General features: G+C 41.4%; 1 protein-coding gene across 1 annotated transcript; it reads left to right on the top strand.

Moving 5' to 3' along the window:
• Nucleotides 1-46: 46 nt before the first annotated feature.
• On the top strand, nt 47-13,227 carry LOC117300665 (hydroxyacid-oxoacid transhydrogenase, mitochondrial-like). Its single transcript, XM_033784375.1, has 14 exons — nt 47-133; nt 1,603-1,717; nt 2,484-2,537; nt 3,770-3,820; nt 4,588-4,691; nt 5,147-5,343; nt 5,799-5,876; nt 6,580-6,685; nt 7,177-7,329; nt 8,624-8,722; nt 9,144-9,222; nt 10,821-10,917; nt 11,784-11,941; nt 12,927-13,227. Exons 1-14 carry the CDS (start codon nt 81-83, stop codon nt 13,008-13,010), a joined length of 1,428 nt encoding a protein of 475 aa, XP_033640266.1. The 5' UTR covers nt 47-80; the 3' UTR covers nt 13,011-13,227.
• Nucleotides 13,228-13,876: the final 649 nt, after the last annotated feature.

Genomic DNA, 13,876 nt, shown 5'->3' on the forward strand with positions numbered 1-13,876 from the left:
CTGGTTGGTTTGAATGTATCAATTTTAGAGGGTTTGAAGAAACATTCTTGAAATTGAGGTTACACCCGCAGCTGAACAAAATGGCAGGAACGGCGAATGTTTTTCGTCTCTTGCAAGATGTTGGAAAAGCGGCGTAAGTTGACCTGTAAATTCTATGATTTTATTACTAAATTGTGCATTTAACTCAAGAGACATGTAGTGGGGGGGCAGAGATATTTATTGCAGAAGATTCCTACTGTTTTGTGGAAACTTTTCGCCGAGGTCCAGTGACTACGTGGCGTGCCTTCTCCTGCGGCTGCATATCGCAGGTGGCTGTGTGCACTCAAGTATGACCGGCGGCTTATTCACAATGCAATGGACGCATGGCTTCAGTTACATAACTACCTTTTGTACACTGCATTGCAGCTGTGCTGGCTTTGAATATTCTACCTCCATGGTCTGAACCTAACTTGCTGAGTTTGCATTCTTCAAAATGTTGTGATGTGTAATAAATAGTAAAGTTTTTATCTGAATAATCAACATTTTCAGACAAGTGATGATGAATTAAATTTGAATCGGGTGAAAGAAAGAAAAGATGACAATTAATTAGAATAGATGCCAGATGAGATGGATAAAATGTTTTAAAAGACAGTGGACACTATTGGTAATTGTCAAAGACCAGTCTTCTCACTTGGTGTATATCAACATATGCATAAAATAACAGAACTGTGAAAATTTGAGCTCGACTGGTCGTCGGGAGTTGCGTGATAAATATGAAAGAAAAAAAAACCCTTGTCACACGAAGTTGTGTGCTTTTAGATGTTTGATTTCGAGTCTTCAAATTCTAAACTTGAGGTCTCAAAAGCAAATTCGTGGAAAATTACTTCTTTCTCGAAAACTACGTCACTTCAGAGGGAGCCGTTTCTCACAATGTTTTATACTATCAACCTCTCCCCATTACTCGTTACCAATTGAGGTTTTATGCCGATAATTATTTTAAGTAATTACCAATAGTATCCACTGCCTTTAAAGTACATGTATCTAAGTCTCTTTTCTTTACCAACAACATGCATTCACCATTGTTGTCGTCCCTGTCAACTCGTCATACATGTCATACTCATCATACGAAATAACCCATCCATGGCACCCACTTAAATTGTCGTAGTGCTCTGTGCTTGTACTGTGGTGCCCTCTGCAAAGTTCCAACTCATTTCCACGTAGAAGTGCCCCATGCCTACTTCTAAAAATTATATAAATGGAGGAGCCTTGTATATTTTTTTTAAGTTATAGTTTCTAGAAGTACCCCCGGCCTTACCAGTCGAGGATTGCTTTGCCCCTTAAATAACGAAACTCAAAGCCTGTGTACCAACTAAACTATCCCTGCCATCCATATTTTTTATCAAGAGTAAGGAACATACCAAGTACTTTATTATCTCACTCTTACTTCAGTTATTTTATTCCTCAGTCAGACAAATATTTCAGAAACAAATTGTGAGAACAAAATAAGTTTCTTTCCTTTTTGTTTTGTCATTTGAAAAAGGGGTCTGCCCCAAACCAACATGATGTAGGATCTGCATTTACCTCATATTACAATAACAAAATATTCTTTGCTTATTTCTTAAGATGCCGTTGTCCAGCTCACTCCCAAGCATTCCGTTTAAATCAACCTCGCACTACTCCTAAACATGTCTGTTCTGGCTCAACTGAATCAGCCAGTCAACCCGAGTATGCATTTGAGGTACAGTATATAAAGGGAAAGTTGCCTTTGGAAAAGTCTTTGCGAATTTGCCAAGAGGGTTTGAGTGATATTTGCAAGGGATGCTCAGGACTGGAAATTTGTCTTTGAGAGAGCAAGGCCATTTTAATTTTGCTTTGGGCATTGGACAATCTCTTGGGAAACTGTTAAAGCAGCACAAAGGCCAAGACCAGGGGCAAGAGAGGCCAAGACCAGATGCCATGGTCATTGCTTTGGTGCCCTTGAATTGCTTTCAATTTCCTCATAGGGTGCCCTTTACCAAGAGAAAAGGCCTTGGTGCCCTGGCCCTTTCAAACAAGAAGCATAAAGGCCTGCCATGGCCTACTGCATAATTCGTGTGCTTCGTCTCCACTCATCTGTTTTCACCAGTAGAGGGCCACTGCAAATTTCTGCAAGAACATGCCATTTTATATTTGGACTCTATTGACAAATGACAATGTATCAAGAGTACCTTGATTTTTTTGCCACAGCTTATAAGCTGGAGTTTTTTCACACGCACAATATTGTTTTTTTGCTAGCATAAGCTGTGACAAACTAACAGTACATTTGCTCCTGCCAAACTTTCAGCCAATCATTTACAAGACCAATCCTTGTTGGTCAACCATGTTAATCAAGCCAAAACAAACTTGAGTTAGCTTTGTCCGATCTTTGTCTTATTTTGTGTCCATCTGTTCTGATCTTGCTGCATTTATGTTGTTTTCTCCAGGCATCCATCATAAAATAAATTCGAATTTTTTTCCTCATTAAGATGGCCTGCTCCAACATCCGGTATGGCAAGGGAGTCACACAAGAAGTTGGAATGGTAAGTTTTACGACCCAACTTATATAACGTTTCTAAGCACTTTTTTTTCAGCTCAGATTTTAAGAGTGACCATCGGTGAAACCCAAAAATATATGCATTTAAAAAAAAAAATTGTTTTATGCAAGTCGCCAGACACACAAGTCCTGAAGGCCACTTCAAGGTGTGGGCTACAAGTGTCTTTTCCAGGGACCATTGCCACCTACTCCTAGGGCTGATACAGGGTTACCACTTTTATAAGTTTTACAGTCCATACGGATGTAGGCTTGGGTATCATCAGTGCTTTTTGGTTCTACATGAGATGTTCATAGATGCAATATTAACCCATTTCACCTGACGTCATCAGCAGAAAAATCTTGAATGCGCCATACTGGTGGGCAATTTCACTGTACGTTTTATGTATAACTATGCTGCGCGTTATGCAGTAAAGTGTGCATTTTAGGCGACGCGGCGTTCATACACGTAAACCTAACTGCCCACCAACATGGTGAGCGTGGCATTGGTCGCTGCGTGTGATACGCGTGCAAGGGGTCAATACCTTACTCAGGGCTTGAATTTGGTGAAGAACTTTACAAGACTGCAGGGCTTGTAGCTCAAAATGTTTACTGGACCAGAGATTTATATATACCAGACCAGAATCAAAATGAGGAAAAACTTTCTAACACAATTTGGCATGCAGTTAACTCTTTTTATTTAAAGGCAGTGGACACTATTGGTAATAACTCAAAATATTTGTTAGCATAAAACCTTACTTGGTAACGAGTAATGGGGAGAGGTTGGTAGTAGAAAACATTGTGAGAAACGGCTCCCTCTGAAGTGTCGTAGTTTTTGAGAAAGAAGTAATTTTCCACGATTTTGATTTCGTGACCTCACATTTAGAATTTGAGGTCTCGAAATCAAGCATCTGAAAGCACACAACTTCGTGTGACAAGGGTGTTTTTTTCTTTCATAGATATCTCGCAACTCCGACAACCAATCTAGCTCAAATTTTCACAGGTTTGTTATTTTATGCATATGCTGAGACACACCAAGTGAGAAGACTGGTCTTTGACAATTACCAATAGTGCCCAGTATCTTTAAACAAGCTCTTATGCATGTGTAAGAGAAGAATTATCTCATTTCTCTTTTGGTAGTATTTATACTTTACTCAACAGAATTTCAAGGTATTTATCAGACTAAAAAACAGGAATTTAATATTTTGAAATAACTGTTTTGTATCCATGAATTTTTTTCAGGATTTTCAAAATCTTGGGGCAAAGAAAGTGTGCGTCATGACAGATAAGCAGGTAACTTAAAATCTTTTTACCGTCCTTTACTTCATTATTATGGAAATACTTACAACTTGGTGATAATTTTGTTTTCAGTAATTCTCAACATATTGTAGTGTTGAACAAAGAAAAGGCTGACTGGAGCTGGACTTGATTCTGCGCCCTCTGAGTTAATGTGCCAGCGCTCTACTAACTGATCTATCTATCCCTTTGTTGGTGGTCTCCTTATTTTGTCAATATCTTTGCTCGGGGGTGCCAGAAGCCAGTCACAAGCCAGTCAGCCTGTAACTGCAGTGTAGCCATGGACCAGTTTCTTGGAAGCTGCTTAAACACAACAAAGTAGCTAAGCACAATTTCATAATTTCTGGGCCCAATTTCATAAAGCTGTTGAGCAAAAATTACTGCCTGACAAATTTCTTTGCTTGGCAAAAATTGTTTGGGGAACCAGCCACAACAATGCAAACTATTTGGTCTGGGGTGGATTTCACAAAGGTAGTCCTAACTTAGGACTAGTCCTAGAAAATAGGCAATGCTCAGAGATAGGACCAGTCCTAAGTTAGGACCAGTAACTCATCCTAACTTAGGACTGGTCCTGTCTCTTAGCATTGCCTATGGCTAGTCCTAAGTTAGGACTACCTTTGTTAAATCCACCCCTGGTTACTTATTTCTACTAAGCAATACTATTCTTTGCTTAGCAAGTTGTTGTGCTTACAGGCTTTATGAAATTGGGCCATGGTCTTTTTCTAGAGTTTGAAGCTAACTTTCTTGTGTCATTTTGTCTTCAGATAATGAGCCTTCCCATTATGACTGCAGTGGAGGAATCGCTACATCGTCATCATGTCAACTATGATGTCTTCCAGAATGTCAGAGTAGAACCAACGGATGTCAGGTATATCATTAGGGGTGTGGCTGGGGTGTGAATGTGGTGTGGGTGGGGTGTAGTTTGGGTGTGGCTGGGGTGCAGGTTGGGTTTCGGTTGGGTGCGGATTGGGTGTTGGTGGGGTGTGGATTGGGTTTCGGTGGGGTGCGGATCGGGTGTGGATGGGGTGTGGGTGGGGTGTGGGTGGGGTGGGGTTTTGGTGTGGGTGGGGTGCAGATTGGTTTTCGGTGGGGTGCGGATTGGGTGTGGGTGGAGACGGATTAGGTGTGGGGGGATGCGGATTGGGTGTGGGTGGGGTGCAGATTGGGTGTGGATTGGGTTCGGGTGGGGTGCAGATTGGGTGTGGGTTGGGTGCAGAGTGGGTGTGGATTGGGTGCAGATTGGGTGTGGGTGGGGTGCAGAGTGGGTGTGGGTGGGTTACAACCAAATTAAGTATAACAATAATCTTGTTATCCTCCATACAGTTTCAAGGAGGCAATAGCATTTGCTAAAGCTGGTAACTTTGATGCGTTCCTGGCGGTGGGTGGAGGGTCTGTGATGGATACCTGCAAGGCGGCTAACCTCTATGCATCAAACCCTGATGCAGACTTCCTGGACTATGTGAATGCACCCGTAGGGAAAGGGTTACCAGTTAGGGGAGAAGTCAAACCACTCTTAGCTGGTAAGTCATACCGGAGTGGCACACTGGAAGTTTAATTTCCATTACTTTGTTCCAACCCACGATCTCCCACACCATAGAAAAGGGCCCAGTTTCATAAAGTTGCTTAAGCAGAAAATCATATTTTTCAATTGTCTGCTAAGAAAAATAATGACAGGACACCAGTATCAGATGGTACATGTGACATGGCATTTGGGCTGGTAAGCATAATTTTTGTTGTGCTTAGCAAGTTTTTGTGCTGAAGCTTATGAAATTGGTCCTAGTTTCTCACTAAATACAATGTACAAATTTGCTATTTTAAGTAAACCAAACTTGTTAACTGAATATGCTTGCAATAACATCGACTAATGTAACATGGAACCTCTTGGCAGTTGAACAGTATTTTACAGTGGGGACCATAGGTACGCCCAAGCTGTTTGAAATACTTGCATAACAGCATTCCTTTCACTTGTTTGTAGTACCTACGACAGCAGGCACAGGTAGCGAGACCACCGGGGTAGCCATCTTTGATTACATGCCGCTCAAGGCTAAGACAGGTATGTATTTAGTTGCCATGGTAACCTGAACGGTAAAATTTCACCTTTACAGACTAATTGCAGTGCTGCCAACTCTCCCTCGTACCACAGAAAGTTTCCTGAAAATAAACCAATCTCTCCATGTTCTCATGAACGATTTTGTAAAGTTCTGTGATTATTGCTTGTTTCCTATTTGAATGGGATTCTAAATATCTCCCTGCTTGTTGTACAAAATCTCCTTGATTGCAAGATGCAAATGTTAGCAGCGCTGTTAGTGAAATAATTTCTGGTGGCCTATATCAAGTCATGTGGAACTGTTAAATATAGGTGGGTTCGTTTAGTTTCCCTGGGTCTACCCCGCGGTGCTCACTGGGCTGAGCCCCTGACAAGAGCTAAACAAACGACCACTCACCGCTCTCGTAGTGACGTCGTTTACATGGGGCCAGCCCCCAAAAGACCCACACCACAAGCAGGGCACTGGGGGCTGACCTGGATGAGCCCCTGGAATGACGTCAAAGCTATTCGAACGCACCAGGGCAGACCGGGGATGACCCAGGGAAGCTAAACGAATGCACCCATAGAATCACGCATATTTTTTATTTTATATGACATTTTAAAACATATCCTGTCCATTTTTTTCTACAAAGTGAAAGGTTAGTTTCTACTAAGCAACGATGACAAAACTTTGTTACCAAGTGTCACTTTTTTGTGTTGTCTTGTTTAGGAATTGGAAGTCGTGCAATCAGACCATTGCTTGGCATTGTAGACCCGTTACATGTGATGCATATGCCAAATAGAGTAGCTACATACAGTGGGTTCGATGTACTGTGGTAAGTTGAAGATATTAACGGGACACGGAAAACATGTTAGATGATAATATGAACAATTTTTAGGTAATAATAATATTTAAAATGCTCCCCTTACATACACATGATCAAAGGCGCATAACGCATAAAGAAAACGAAGAAGAAAAAAAACACTGGTCACCAGGCCTGTGCCCAAACCATACTAGGGGGATACATCTGTCCCGTTAAACAGAGAACTCGTTGTTACTTACTACATTAGGCCTAATGTATGAATGCTGGCATCGACAATGTTTTGATCTTTTCAGGAGACATATGACTCTAACCCTTGTAAAGAATCTGAACAAACTGAGCAAGGTAACCAAAGAAGAAATAAAAATAAAAGACACAACAGAAAAATCAAACTAAAAAGCGGAAGTTTAAGAGACGGCAAACATCTTGTAAAATGCATCAGGATTTATTTGTCTTTTTAGAGAAGACTCTTTTTGTTTAGTGCGAGTTTTTATTTCCCACTCCAGTCATGCATTAGAGTCCTTCACAGCAATCCCATACGATGAGAGAACACCACGTCCTAGTAACCCCATAGAGCGTCCAGCCTACCAGGGCAGTAACCCAATCAGTGATATCTGGTCACTACAAGCAATGTCAGTCATTAAGAAGTACTTCATTAGGTAAGACACACTCAGCTGAAATGCATGACTTTCACTTACAAAAAGGTCTGTGCAAAAACATTGAGACACAGCTCCTTTGGGTTTGATGGTAAATCGAAGCAAGATGCAACAAGGTTGCCATTTCCATCGGAAAATTTCTTTCTTCACACAGAATATCTTTCTTTACACCTAACAGAAGTAGTACTTCATTAGGTAAGACACACTCAGCTAAAATGTTGAATCCCAATGTTGATTCTGTTCAAATGAAACAATTCGAATTGATGAATTAAATTTGACAAAAGGGCAAGACTTAACACAATCTTTTGTTTTAAGTTTGACACTACAGACCGTATTGAATAACCCCTGTGTTGCTATGAAAGTCGCCATCTTGTAGAGCAAACCCTATGCTCGTCCAAACGCATACATCAATGAAGCATGCAGCAATCTCGGTTTGATTTCTACAGCACAATAATGCACAGACGCATGATTTGGCACAGACGCCATGTTGTAGGGCAGATTTTTGAATGGTGACATCATATTCAATACGGTCTATTGTGTAGCATGGCAAGTTCTGTCGTGCTGCGCGGAAGTTGCTTGACATGGTGACAAACGTCACGCTCTTGTCGTATCAAAGTTGGGAGATGCGCTTTACAAACCTGCCATATCATTATAATTTTGTCATTATTTGAGTGTCACAGCTAGAATTTACATCATGCCCCATGCTCGTTAGAAATATTTTCCCACATCGCTATTTTTAATTACTTGAAGTGCGGCAAACTATGTTATTAAATTCAACTATCGTCGTTTTAGTTGCACGACTTTTAAAGTGCGAAAACCATTTGAGTTTGACTTGGCAAGAATGGAACATTTAGCGCAGGCCTTACAAGAGGGTCTGTGCAAAAAACATTGAGTCACAGTGCCGTTGGGTTTGACGATAAACCAAAAGGAACAAAACCAGAACTTTTTGTGGGGTAAGTTCAAGTATTCATCTGCTGTGCAAGTTTCTAATGTATATATTATTCTCACTTAAGGGATGTTAAATTTGCATCGGGGATAAAGAATAACATTATCGTTGCGGTACCCGCTGCCATAACATAGGATTCGAACTGCCTCTAGCTACCGGGCAACCTCGGTAGTCTAGTTGGTAAGACACTGCTCTAGAATTGCAAGGGTCGTGGGTTCGAATCCCAACCGAATAACATGCCTGTGATATTTTTTCACAGGACTCGGGAAAGTACTGAGTATGCAGTGCTAACACACATCGGTGTATGGGTAAAACACAAAATTAATATTATTCTCACTTGTTATCGTTGAGGTCTGTGAACGATCCAGAGGATTTTGAAGCTCGATCTGCAATGCATCTTGCTAGTGTCTTTGCTGGAGTTGGATTCGGTAATGCTGGGGTGCATTTATGGTGAGTTGGGGAGAGTTACGTCTTTCTAATATTTATTTTTGTATATGAAACTAAGGATGTGTTAAAAGCAAATATTTCCACTAGTATTGGAAGCCTAAAAGACACAGGTAGACCAGTGTGTTTCCTATTAGGCTAAATCCTAACACTTCCTCCAGAGATCTCAAGATTAATCCCACCTCTGCCACCAGATAACTCTAGGTATATCCAATCTCTGCTATTGGGAAAACTCTAGGTACATACATCCCAACTCTGCCACCAGAGAATTCTAGGAAAATCGCATCACAACTTTTATCTTGAAGTTTAATTTTATTTTTATTTTAGTTATTTATCCAATTCAATTGACCTCCCCTTTTTGGGACGGAGATGAATTTTCAACTAAAATTGTTTCTTTCTCTGAATATTGACTTGTTTCTTTCCACAGTCATGGCATGTCTTACCCCATTGCCGGTATGGTGAAGAAGTTCCAAGCCGATGAGTACAGTGCAGACCATCCTATTGTGGTAATTTTGTTTATGACAATTACATGTACAGTTTTTAACATCGTGATTGTTGGAGTGGGCATATTTCAAATTTCTGATCCTTTAATTTTCAAGGGATATCACCCGAGACTAACTTGTGAAAAAATTGCAAGGAAGTGTGTGCTGTCTTGTGTTACAAAAGAGTTTGTTATACCTTGGTAATAAATTGTGAAGTTTGATTAGTCGAGATCGAGAACCAATCACGTGACATGCAACAAAAACGCATGTACCATGGCTAAGGATCACAGCGCGGCGGGTAACATAAAAAGTGGTGTTAACCGGTGTAGATCACCTTGATCGTTCCCACCGTTGGTCGATTTCCAGCGCTGTGTATGAAGCACACGCGGGTTCAAGGGAACAGTGAAGAATTGTTTGTCTGCTTATTAAACCATGATTAAACTATGCATTACCTCGTCAAAATAATGCTTGAAGATGACAAAAGAACTTCGAGAAGAGGAATAACCATGTTACCAAGGTATAACAAAACAATTGTTGCAAGCTGGGACTGGGGTCCATGGGTTTTGTACACCCTCTCGGTGGCAAATGGCACCCTCGGCCTCGCATCGGCCTCGCCTCGGGTGCCATTTTCCCCCTCGGGTGTACAAAACGCCATGGACCCCAGTCACAGCGTGCAACACTTGTATAGTGTAACAGTTGGGATTGGTTTAACAGTAAAACAAAAGTTTAAAATCAAATTACCTTTACCAATAAAGAAGCTTGTCTGCAATCCTTGCTACGTGTCCCACCCTTTTCTATTTCATTTTGTTGACACAGTTTGTGATATCTGTCACAAACAACACCACTTTGGGGAAAAAGTAGTTTGTATTACTATTAGCTATACATTTTGTTTAAAGGGAAGGTATACGTTTGGTTATCACTCTTAAAAATAATGGCAATAAAAACTTACTTGGTAAGAAGTACAACAGCTTTTGATATAAAGCACTTTGAGAAACATTTCACTTTGAAGTAAGGTGGTTAAGTATATCTATTAGTTTCTATCCTCCAAATTTGGATCTGAGAAGCGTTACTGACAGTAACAGTTCTCAGATTGTGTACTCCAATTATGGATTATCCATCGTGCCTGGCTTTAATAGGAGACTTTGGAATGCTAGGTGGCAGCAGACTTACCAGGTAAATTTCCATTGTTCACGTAGTTCTGAGCATGCGCACATTATCAAGAACAATGGATATTACCTGGTAAGTCTGCTGCCACCAAGCGTCCCGAAAGTTCCCCATTACTCCGGACTTGTTGCGATATCTCATTTACGTGACCACCTTTTGAAATGAAGTTTTCACATGTTAGTTTCATTGTATACATCTACATTTATACGGGATTAAAACAACCGAGTGGTTCCAAAAACCACAGGTACGCTTTGCCTTTAAAAAGACTAATGGGAGACTTTCTGGGACGATAGAGGGCAGCAGACTTACCGGGTAAATCCATTGTTCTCAGAATTATGCGCATGTTCAGAACTACGTAAACAATGGAAATTTACCCGGTATGTCTGCTGCCGCCTAGCGTTGGAAAGTCTCCTATTATGCGAGACTAACTTTTGCTTCTATGTTCTTCCCCTTCATAGCCTCATGGTCTATCGGTAGTCGTGACGTCACCGGCTGTTTTCCAGTTTACTGCACCCATGTGCCCAGAGAGACATCTGCAAGCAGCCGAGGCCCTTGGTAGGTATTTTCAGGAAATATTTACGATCAAGAAAAGTTTGAAACATACATGTAGTAAAAATTGCATGAAAAGACCTTGGTCAAAATTTCGTAGAGCGGGATAAAAACTTGCAGGATAACAGTCAAAAGTTGTGAATGTGGCATGGTATTTTTATTAATTTATTTATTTATTTTTTGTTTTTGATTTTTGGGGGGTACTTACCAGTCTCCTTTTTGAACTGCATTGAGTCCGACTTGGCTGGCGCTCCACTCTACTCTGATTTCAATTTTCCACCTTTCTTTCTAGTTTTTATGCCTCAGTTTTATGCCAGCCGCCCTCCCTGAGTTGGATTGATGTGTTGTACAACATGTAGCCCTACATGTAGCCTATCCAATTTCAGGCAACTTTGAGTTGGGGCTTGCTGGTCTAGCTTGTCCTCCTGTGGCTATATCACATTAGCCTCAAGCCGCTCAGGAATTGACATCCAACGAGGGTCTACACAGGAGTTCTAAGAGGTCCACATAGGACAGATTCCAAAGCAGGAAAGGCTCTGGAAAGTTCCTTTCCAAATCCACTTGGGATAGTAAACTTCCAAAATAATTAAGCCCGTGCAGAACTTGGATTTAGGCAAGCCTTCAATTTAGGACACAAGTGTAATGACCGGGATTCGAACTCGCACCTCAATGAATCAGTGACTAGAACTTGAGTCTGATGCACTTAGTGAAGTGTCTTGCTCAAGGACACAAGTGTAATGACCGGGATTCGAACCCACACTCTGATGACTCGGCAACCAGACCATGAGTCTGATGTACTAAACAGCTTGGCAAAGCTTTGAAATCGACCCTAGATCTATACAAATCTGAAACCTGATCTGGTACTTTTTCAGGTGCTGATATTACCAACAGGAAGAAGGAAGATGCTGGTAAGGTGGTAGCCGATGTGATGAGACAATACATGTATGACTTGAAGGTTGATGATGGACTGCTGGCATTAGGATACACTAAAGATGATATTCCAGATCTAGTCAAGGGAACCCTTCCACAGGTAGGAACAATTGCTGTATTCTGTTTTTAAAACCGTTTAGAGACCACAGCGGCCACAAACGGCTTGTACCAAAATGCCAACAGCGGCCAAAAACGGCTTGTACCAGAATGTCCACAGCCGCCACGAACGGCTTGTACCAAAATGCCCACAGCGGCCACAAACAACTTGTACCAAAATGCCAACAGCGGCCAAAAACGGCTTGTACCAGAATGCCCACAGCGGCCACAAACGGCTTGTACCAAAATGTCCACAGCGGCCACAAACAACTTGTACCAAAATGCCAACAGCGGCCAAAAACGGCTTGTACCAGAATGCCCACAGCGGCCACAAACAGCTTGTACCAAAATGCCCACAGCGGCCACAAACAACTTGTACCAAAATGCCCACAGCGACCAAAAACGGCTTGTACCAGAATGCCCACAGCGACCACAAACAGCTTGTACCAAAATGTCCACAGCGGCCACAAACAACTTGTACCAGAATGCCCACAGCCGCCACGAACGGCTTGTATCAAAATGCCCACAGCGACCACAAATGGCTTGTACCAAAATGCCAACAGCGGCCAAAAACGGCTTGTACCAGAATGCCCACAGCGGCCACAAACGGCTTGTACCAAAATGCCCACAGCGGCCACAAACAACTTGTACCAAAATGCCAACAGCAGCCACAAACGGCTTGTACCAGAATGCCCACAGCGGCCACAAACAGCTTGTACCAAAATGCCCACAGCGGCCACAAACAACTTGTACCAAAATGCCAACAGCGGTCAAAAACGGCTTGTACCAGAATGCCCACAGCCGCCACGAACAGCTGCAAGATTTGATTTACTTCCACTCAACTAAAAATTTCAAAGTACAGGTCATGACCTGAACTGAAATTTCCCAATCTATTTTTCTAAAAACAAAAACAAATCCCTTTTTGGTTTAATACTCTTTCATTTTTCTGCACACCTCTAAATCTTATATTCTGTGATTCTCTCTTCCAGAAACGTGTGACGAAGCTCGCCCCTCGAGAGCAGACTGAAGAAGATCTAGCCAACATGTTTGAACAATCCATGAAAGTGTACTAAAGCTTATCATGCATTTGTAAGACCAAAGCGTGGGTACTCGGGGAGAGTTCCGGGGATTGTACTGGGCAACATTTATGCCGGGTAAATCCATGCTTTTGAAATTCTGGGTTTTTAGTGGAGTTTTTTTCTCAATCATGGTAGCTAATTTGGTGATTTGTTTTTAATTGGTGCGTTTGATTAGCTTCCCTTGGTCGACCCAGGTCTGCCCCCAGTACATTCGAATAGCTTTGATGTCATTCCAGGGGCTCACCCGGGTGAACCCAAAGTGCCCTGCTTGTGGAGTGGGTCACTTAGGGAGGTGCATGACGTTACCACGAGAGGGCGAGAGTGATAGTTCGATTAGCTCTTGTCAGGGGCTCACCCGAATGAGCACCGCGGGGTCGACCCAGGGAAGCTAATCGAACGCACCCAATAACACTTTCCTTGAGAAACCATGAGACATGTCAATATATTTTTCCACTTCTGCCGTTTAATTTTCGTTGATTTTATGCTGGTGAGTAATTTGTCCCCCACCCAACCAACTCAAAAATTAGATGAACCGGAAACACTTTCAGTCGTTTTGCAATCAAAATTGATATCATTTGAATGAGATGATTCTTTTAAGTTCAAATTTATGTTAATTTCTTTAGCAAAATGATTTCCATACTTTGATTAAATGTAAAATAATAATTCTGTCCAATTTGTGTGTGAAATTAAACTAAGCATTTGCCAAATATGAAATACCTTAATTGTCTTCCAATAAAACAACTTCTTAATCATTTCATATATTCAAATCAGATATTTTTAACATGTAATTTTATATGAAGAATAACATAAAGTGTAAAATTAAATATTCAACTTAAAATCAATGTGAATAAATTTGAAGA

This window comes from Asterias rubens, chromosome 16 (assembly GCF_902459465.1).
Source record: "Asterias rubens chromosome 16, eAstRub1.3, whole genome shotgun sequence".
Classification (NCBI taxonomy): Eukaryota; Metazoa; Echinodermata; class Asteroidea; order Forcipulatida; family Asteriidae; genus Asterias; species Asterias rubens.